This window comes from Ovis aries, chromosome 2 (genome assembly GCF_016772045.2).
Source record: "Ovis aries strain OAR_USU_Benz2616 breed Rambouillet chromosome 2, ARS-UI_Ramb_v3.0, whole genome shotgun sequence".
Lineage (NCBI taxonomy): Eukaryota > Metazoa > Chordata > Mammalia > Artiodactyla > Bovidae > Ovis > Ovis aries.
In genome coordinates, this window is record NC_056055.1 from 40,760,655 (window position 1) to 40,769,382 (window position 8,728).

At 46.6% G+C, this 8,728-nt stretch overlaps 1 protein-coding gene across 2 annotated transcripts; it reads right to left on the reverse strand.

Moving 5' to 3' along the window:
- Positions 1–2,946: 2,946 nt before the first annotated feature.
- NEFM (neurofilament medium chain) lies at positions 2,947–8,251 on the reverse strand. 2 transcript variants are annotated; one of them, XM_004004180.6, is made up of 3 exons: positions 7,139–8,251; positions 6,275–6,399; positions 2,947–5,031 (listed from the first exon to the last, which is right to left on the reverse strand). In XM_004004180.6, exons 1-3 carry the CDS (start codon positions 8,216–8,218, stop codon positions 3,447–3,449), a joined length of 2,790 nt encoding a protein of 929 aa, XP_004004229.3. In that variant the 5' UTR covers positions 8,219–8,251; the 3' UTR covers positions 2,947–3,446. The 2 variants fall into 2 exon arrangements, with proteins under 2 accessions (XP_004004229.3, XP_042099056.1); XM_042243122.2 differs by lacking the exon at positions 7,139–8,251 and adding an exon at positions 6,828–7,003.
- Positions 8,252–8,728: the final 477 nt, after the last annotated feature.

An 8,728-nucleotide genomic window follows, 5' to 3' on the forward strand; every position in this document is an offset into this window, starting at 1 on the left:
AAAACAGATGGCTATTTAGAAGCTGCTGTATAGCACAGAGAGCTCAGCTCAGTGCCCTGTGATGTCCTAGAGGCGTGGGATGAGGGTGGGTGGGAGGGAGGCTCAAGAAGGATATGTGAACTTCCCTGGTGATCCTGTGGTTAAGACTCTGTGCTTCCACTGCAAGAGGCATGGATTGAATCCCTAGTCAGGAAACTAAGATCCCATATGCTACACAGTGTGGTCAAAAAAAATTGTTTTTTAAAGAGGGAGGCTATATATACACACACAGTTATAGCTGATTCACTGTTGTGCTATGGCAGAAACTGACACAATGTTGTAAAGCAATTATCCACCAAAAATAAAGAAAAAAATATATGCTCTGGAGCTGGACTATGTGCGTTTTCTCTTTTAGCTGTGTAACCTAAAGAAAGCTTAAAAAGAAAATCTGTGCTTCAGTTTCCTTATGTTTGAAGATTGAGAGCTAATCAGCTTTAGGACTTCTTACAAACCTTAAAACAAAATAGTATCTCTAAGGTAATTTACTGGAAAAGTAGAAATCTTATTATCAGTGGCTTGATGTCTCTGCAGCCAGGGATTGACTATAGGCAGAGAAAAGATATCCTAATTTCCTAATAAATTGGAAGTTTGTGTCTAGTTTTGAATAGAGCCTCTCCCTGTCGCTGAGTATAATTGGAAACATGAATTTCAAATTGCTTTCTGTTTAAATAGCAGTGCAATAATTGACACTGACAACAGAATTAGTGAATTCTTCAAGGTAAGATCATTGTATACACAAGTCATGGGTGTGTGTGCTCAATCATGTCCGACTCTTTGCAACCCCGTGGACTGTAGCCCACCAGGCTCCTCTGTCCATGGAATTTTCCAGCAAGAATACTGGAGTAGGTTGCCATTTCCTACTTCAGGGGATCTTTCTGATCCAGGGATCGAATCCACATCTCTTATGTCTCCTGCATTGATTTCTTTATCCTCAAACCACCAGGGAAGCCCCTTACCCGAGCCATAGTCCACAGTAAAATATTCATTAAATTTAGCAATCAACCAAGCAGTTTGATATTTGGAAATGTCTTCTTGGTTTATCAAGGGTATGTTGTTCTGTTATTTTTAAAGAACAATGGTCTGTCTTTTGGAATATTTAGAAATATTATTAAATTCTTTCCTTCTCAGGAAAGAAAATGAGATGATTAAAAATAAAATTATGAGCTGAAGGAATGTGTCTAGTGCTGACCTTTGGGTGGGTGGTTGGGTGTTTGTTGATTGATCCTGTCATTTTTAGACAGCATATGCTACACAAAGGAGTTTCTAAACTCACGAGGTAGCACTGTTATGAGAGTTTTAGGTGTAGACAGATGGAGATTTTTATAGCAGTGGCTATATATTTAGTAGGTGTTTTAAAATTCAAGTAGCCTCTTCTATAGCAAATGCTATATTGCTTCAGTTGTATCTGACTCTTTGCGACCCCATGGACTGTAGTCCACCAGGATCCTCTGTCCATGGACTTCTCCACGCAAGAATACTGGAATGGTTAGCCATTCCCTTCTCCAGGGGATCTTCCCGACCCAGGGATCGAACCTGGGCCTCCCACATTGCAGATGGATTCCTTACCATCTGAGCCACCAGAGAAGGCCCTATTCTTACTTCAGGCAGCAGCTCCCAGACTTTTTTCTGGGGAAGTACTGCTATCAGTCTTGATGGGGCTGTCAATCAAAGTGCTTCTTCCTCTGCTGGTCAAATGCATGCTCTTTTTCTGACTTTGCAATTAAGTGACAAAGTCTCAAGTTCCATTAGCCATGTGACTGCCTGATGATTTCTGCTATCTCCATTCCTGGAACTCTTTCCCACCAAATGCCTCTTTGACTGATACCCCATCCTAGAATTTATGCTGTATTTTCCCATTATACTCTTTTCAATGTGTAAAATTCTACATAACTAGAGTAAGTTTTTCTGATTACACTGAAAAATTCTTTTTCACTTTGGCTGTTATTGCTTTAGAAAAAGGATTGTATTAACATAAAACATGGTGGTTTTAAAGAAAAAATATGTAACTAAGTAATGGTACAAATGATATGCAGAAATAGCAAACATTGTGAGGACTGGTAAAGGACTGATGATTGGAAAACAGTACAATTATTGACATTAGCAACAAACTTCCTGGATGTATTCTGGGATTAAAACAGATATCTTGGAAAGCCATTAAAGAGATCATCCTGGATTGTATTATTGGGATGATTCTTATTGATAAGAAAAGACAGACAGACTTGGAACAAATATATTTTTAGTGGTTTTAAAGGTTTATAACAGATATATTTTGAAAAAGGTGTGGTATTATTTCCATGGTCAAGATCAGACCTTTAAATTTTTTCTAATTTTTATTTTTTTCCCAGGACTTAAAACAAACCCCCCTCCAAACTAAAAACATTTACTGCTCATATCAGAGAATCCTGTTTTACTTTTTCTAGGTGGACTATTTTATTTGGGGCATTATTTTCCCCAATTAGGAAAACACTGTAAGTATAAACCTCTATTGACCAAATTAAGAATCAGTGCTGCAGATAAGCAAGTGTGTGTACCAGAATCATGCATTTGAGGCTGGGTGTTTCCTGTTAAGACTGTTAGAGGTTCCAGTCCTGCTTCTTCTGAACACATTTATATAAATGCAGTGAGGTCCTTTTGCCCCAACTCCAAGGAGCAAGTTAAGACTCTTTTCTTGCCCTTCCTACCTTGAGGTTTTCTGAGTTCCATCAGAACACCTGAAGATGGAAGACTTCCATGCCCCTATTTTTACCTTTTTACAGATGCTTTTTTCAGCAGTTTTTCCGGTAACCACTCTCAGGGAAATAGTGATAAGAAATGCAAGTCGTTCATAAGCCCCCCAAAATATTTTGCTCTAGGGAAAGAAGGGTCAGGCTGTGGAGAATTCACTTCAAAATGACACAACCCAAAGCATTTGTTATGTTTCCAATATGACCTTTATTGAGCAAGTACTGCTGTGACGTTTAACATCAATCAACTAAAAGTTGCAAACTGTGCATGTCAACGAGGTTCTCCCATGAACAAAAGTCCTTTTTAAATGCACCAGTGAGGTAAACATAATTATTCATATATAGCTTTCTTAAGGCTAAGAGAGTCCTGTGTTTCATTTATTATTTTTGGCTCAGTTGGTTCTTTGCATAATACACCTCAAGACATTCCCCAAGTGCCCCCCCCATTCCAACAGCTTAGGAAATTGGCCAATTCCCCAGGTACATACAGTTATCATGCATTTGAATCACCCAAAGACTGGGGGTGGGGAGCACCCTGAGCTTGCATGCAGGTCCTTCATATTGCACAAAGTAAAATACAATGTCTGGAGCCCCCATGGGAGAACCCGTTCTGTTTTGAAGCTGTCAATCACATGCATTTTTGAAATTGTCATATGGCTTAACCTTTTGCGATGGACTCAAATATTAGTCACTCTGGGTGACTTCCTTTACTATGGCGTGTGAAGTGACTTTCTCTACCTTTTTAGTAGACACTAGTTTCTCCTCAAAGGTCTCTTCATGCTCTTCGACCTTTTGAGTGACGGTTACAGATTTGGTGATATACTTGGTAGCACCATCTCCCCCCTCACTGGTGATTTTTTCTACCATTTTGGTTACCACCACTTTCTCCTCACTTTTATCACCGCCCTTCTTTTCATCCACTGGGCTCACGTCTAGCCCGTTGGTGACGACTCCTTTCTCCTCTTCTCCCCCACTGCCTTTCTCCTTAGTTTCCTGCTCTTCCTCCTTCCCCTCCACCTCCCCATTGATGGCTATGTCTTCCTTCCTGGATTCCTTCAAACCTCCCTCCTCCTTCCCTCCCACCTCTTCCACTTTCTCCTTCTCTTTCTCCTGTGGCTTCTCCTCCTCTTTGGCTTCCTTCTCGGGGCTCACCTTTACTGGTTTGGCGGGCACCTCCTCCTTCACTGGGGACTCAGCCTTCACCGGGGATTCAGCCTTCTTCTTCTCTGGCACATCCTTTGCCTTCTCCTCCTTTTTCTCTGCCTTCTCTTCCTTGGGAGATTCCTTTGCTTCTTTCTTTTCTTCTTCCACCTTCTCCTTCTGTTCTCCTTTCTCAGCTCCAGCTTCTGCTTTGGGTTTCACTTCCTCCACGGGTGATTTTGCCGCTGGAGACTTTGCTGCTGGGGACTTTGCCGGTGGGGACTTTGCTGCTGGGGACTTTGACACTGGGGACTTGGCCGCCGGGGATTTTGCTGTTGGGGACTTTGCCTCCGGGGATTTTGCTGTTGGGGACTTTGCCTCTGGGGATTTTGCTGTTGGGGACTTTGCCTCTGGGGATTTTGCTGTTGGGGACTTTGCCTCTGGGGACTTGGCCGTCGGGGACTTGGCCACTGGGGACTTGGCTTTCTCTGGCTTCTCCACCTTGGCTTCTGCCACCAGCTCCTCCTTTGGAGCCACTTCTTCAGCCTTTTCCTCCGTTTTCTTTTCCTCCTTAGCTTCAGCGGCAGCTTCCTCTCCTTCCCCCTCAGCCTCTGTTTCTCCTTCCTCTTCTTGCTCACCTTCCTCTTTTTCACTAGAACCTTCCTTCTCGGATCCTCCTTCCTCAGCTTGGTCTGACTTAGCAGCCTCCTCTTCCTCTTCCTCTTCCTCTTGGCCCTCTTCCTCCTCCTTTTCTCCTTCCTCTTCTTTAAGTTCAGGCACAGTAGCTTTCACTGGAGACTTTTTGGCAGCGACAACTTCTTCTTCGGCTTCTTCTTTCTCCTCCTTTTCTTCAGCCTCCTCTTCCTTGACCTCCTCTTTCATGGAAACGGCCAGTTCCTCAGTGATGGCCGTCAGGGCTTCCTCCATTTCTGATTTCTCATCTTCCACTTTGGTTTCTTCTATGATCTCCTCAACAAATTTGTGTTGGACCTTTAACTTGGGAGCCTCTACCTTGGTTTTCTGAATCTTACTGGATATGGCGATGGAGGGCTGTCGGTGTGTGTACAGCGGCCCAGTGATGCTTCCTGCGAATGTGCTAAATCTGGTCTCTTCACCCTCCAGGAGTTTCCTAAGGAGAGAGTCAAAGAAGACAAAAGGTAATTAAAATCTCACTGGGCCTTGTGACCTTCATTACAGTATGTGTAAGGTGGTATGTGTAAGGATACCTTTGAATAAACAGAATCACATGACATAATACTCTCATTTCACTAGTCTGCTGTGTCATATTAAATGACAGAGAAGGATCTTCAGGGACAATAAGCCAATCACTCGGTGCAGTAACTAACCACACCCAAAGTCCACTCCCTACCCCTAACTACTAACTCTCAGCTCTGCCTCAGTCCTCATTTGGCGCAATATGAATATGCCGATAAGCTCCCCAGAGGCTCTCCAAAAGCCTTAAAGTCACCTTCTTAAGCATTTGGACTTTCAGGTGTATATGAAACATCTTTTAACAAATATAATATTCAAAAAATTTACAAAGCTATTTAGAATACATCAGAATTCAGGCTATATATGTCATAGCTGGGTGATAATATACATGTATTATATAAATTAGTCTGTAATTTTAATCATAAAGTGTCTATTTTATGTAATTTTTCACCTTTCCTGAAAACTTAGATGGCTCTGAGTTGAGTGCAATTTATTCTTGTAATATGAATGACTTAAATGGGGAAAATAAAACTGTTCAGCCAAGAATTTTCCCCTATGAACTTAACAGCAAGGTGACATCAGTTTTTATATATATATATATATATATATACATATATATATATATATATATATCTTCTCCTTCTCTGGATGTCTATCTATCTAGATCTAGAAATAGAAGTCTGAATAAAAAATAAATATTCTACCAATCATATTTATTCTAAGCCAGATGATGGCAATAGTAAACTGTGACTAAGAAAGGGATAAATGAAATGTCCTGGTGTTTGTCCTTGACATCATAAAGTTGAAAAATTGAAAGCACTAGAGAAAAATATTAAAAAAAATTAAAACTTTTTATTTCAAATATTCGGAAAGTATTTTTCACTAAAATAAAAAAGGTTAAGCATAAGCACTGAAATTAATCGGCGCTCTCCCTCAAAACACTTTTTATTCAAATACATTATTTTAACTGTTTACTTTTTTTAAAGCTGCATAAAAGTTGAAATATTTTAGAGTAACTACTTATTAATTAAGGAAGAAAACCAGGCACTGAGTTAAGATTCCTGCAACCTACTTGCTTTAACTTAAGTGGTGAAGGTTCTGCCAACATGGCCTCTGCAGTGCGGCTCGTACTTTGGCCACGTCCGCAGTGAACACCCTACCTGTATGCGGCGATCTCAATATCCAGAGCCATCTTGACGTTGAGGAGATCCTGGTATTCTCGCAGATGACGAGCCATTTCCCACTTTGTGCCCCGAAGCTCATTTTCCAGCTGCTGGATGGTATCCTGAAACCGACACAGCCACAAAATCATCCTTCCAAACAGCCACTTCTTTCGCAAAACACTTGCTACCCCCTCCAGCTTCCTCCCCTCCCTCGACTCCCTCCAGCTTGGCGTACTTCGGGTACTAATGCCAGATCCCGTCCCCGCTTAAAATAAAAATCTAAGGAACTGAGAAACAAACAGAATCAATAAGACAATTAGACGTTTCCCGGGCATGTCACGCACTAGGACCAGTGGATCTAGAACGTCTCAGCAGGAAACAAACATCCATGGGGAACCCCCCACGGCTGATCTGGCCCTTCCCATCTTAGCCCTTTGGGCTGAAATCAATTTTGGGAATTCTTCCGATCGCAGCTGGAAAAGTTGAGAATACATGAGTTTCTTCACGCCTCTCCTAAAGTTGCTGCTTTATCAGCTACCCCAACGTATACCTCCTACTTGAAACTCGCAAGCGTGCAAAACTAGAACTTCCGAGGAAAAGAAGCACGTTTTGGAAAAGGCCGAGGCTCTTAGAGCTGTGGATGGTGTGCGGGGGAGGAGTCCGGAGGGAGCGCGCGGAGGGGGCGCGAAGGGGCGAGGAAGCTTTGAGCTTCCAACTTGGCTCTGCGGCGAGCGCGCGCGCGCTCACTGGCTAGCGGCCGCTAGGGAGCGCGGCGGAGAGCTCGGCGGGGCGCGGGCCTGAGTGTCGGGGGCGCGCGGCGCTGGCGCTGGCGCAGGCTGGCCGCGCAGCCGCGGTTCCTACCTGGTAGCTGCTAAGGTCGTGGTTGTGGCGCTCCTCGATGTCGCTGAGCTGCCGCTCCAGGGACTCCTTGGTGCCGCGCACTGACTCGAGCTCGATGCTCTTGGACTGCAGCTGGCGCCGGTACTCGGCGATCTCTTCCTTGGCGGAGCGGATGGCTTCCTTGTTCTGCTCGGCCGCCTCGGTGAGCTTGGCGTAGCGGCACTTAAACCACTCTTCGGCCTGGTGCATGTTCTGGTCGGAGTGACACTCGAGCTGGGAGCGGATCTCTTTCAGCGCCGTCGAGATGTCCGTCTTCAGGTAGTCTTTGCGCTCCACGGTGATGTGTGACGCTTGGATCTGGGCCAGCAGGTCGGCCACCTCCTCCTCGTGATTGCTCCGCAGGAAGGCCACCTCATCCTGCAGCGACTGCACCTTCTTGTCCAGCTCCACCTTGACCAGCGACGACTCCTCGATATCTTTGCGCAGCGCGCGGATGGCCGCCTCGGTGTCGTCGCGCAGCCGTGCCTCCTCCTCGAAGCGCTCCTTGAGCCGGTGGATGTCCTCTTCCAGGTGGTCCGAGTCCAGCTGTACCTGAGCCTTCTCGTGGTTCACCATCTCCAGGGTGGCGCGTAGCTCGCGGATTTCCTGGTCGTACGCGTCGCCCAGCTGGGCGTGCGAGGCCTGCTTCTGCCGCAGCGCCTGGATCTCCGCCTCGATCTCCTTGTTTTGCTGCTCCAGGTAGTGGACCTTCTCGATGTAGCCCGCGAAGCGGTCGTTCAGCCCCTGCAGCTGCTCCTTCTCGTTGGAGCGGGACAGCTTGTAGTCGCCGCCCGGCCCAGAACCGCCGTTAAGCAGAGACGAGGACTGGCTGAAGTCGAGGCTGCTCTCGGCCGAGCTGAGCATGGCGGAGCTGTAGGTGAGGCGCGGGGCCAGCGCGCTGCGCTTGTAGGAGGAGGACACGGTGCTGGGCGAGCCGCGGGACCACGACTGCGAGCGGAAGCCGCTGGACGGGGAGCCGCTGATGCGGCTGAAGCTCGAGCGGGTTTCGGTCACCCGCCGGTAGGCGGACGGGTTGCCCAGCGAGTCCAACGTGTAGCTCATCTTGGAGGCCTCGGGGTGTGTGGCTGTCACAGCGTTCTGCTGGCCTCGCCGCAGCCCATTTATAGCCGCGGCGGCTGGTCCCCGGGCCAGGGCCCCGCCCCGTGGAGGCGGCGGCCGAGAAGGCGGGGACTGCGGGCACCCGGCCGGGAGAGGAGGGGGAGGATGGGGGGTGAAGAGAGCCCAGCAGTGATTCAGCGCCCGCTCCACGTGGGCCCACGCCGCATCGGACCCTGGACTTCACTGCCTTGGGCCCGGCCCCTCCCCCCAGCACTTCTTTCGGTGCCAGACCACCTGTCTTTCCCCGAGCCCCCCTCTCCATTTCTCTTCACCTTCAGATTGCATTTTACACCCTCGGTGGGAATATTCACCCAAAGTGCTTTCTTTGTTTAGTCACTCTCCCGCCGTTCGGGCAGCTTTTCTAACGACCCCCCTGGCCACCTTTTTTTTTTTTTTTTTCCCCGCTTCTGTACTCTTATCCTCATACTTTTCTCTTCTTTTGCCCTTTCTCTC

What these genes read in the sequence shown, in the direction of transcription:
- NEFM (XM_004004180.6), bottom strand. Translation starts at nt 8,218, where the DNA reads ATGAGCTACACGTTGGACTCGCTGGGCAACCCGTCCGCCTACCGGCGG. An exon ending in ACGACCTTAGCAGCTACCAG is followed by an intron (nt 6,400 to 7,138) that starts GTAGGAACCGCG and finishes TGTCGGTTTCAG; the next exon opens with GATACCATCCAGCAGCTGGA. An exon ending in ATTGAGATCGCCGCATACAG is followed by an intron (nt 5,032 to 6,274) that starts GTAGGGTGTTCA and finishes CTCTCTCCTTAG; the next exon opens with GAAACTCCTGGAGGGTGAAG.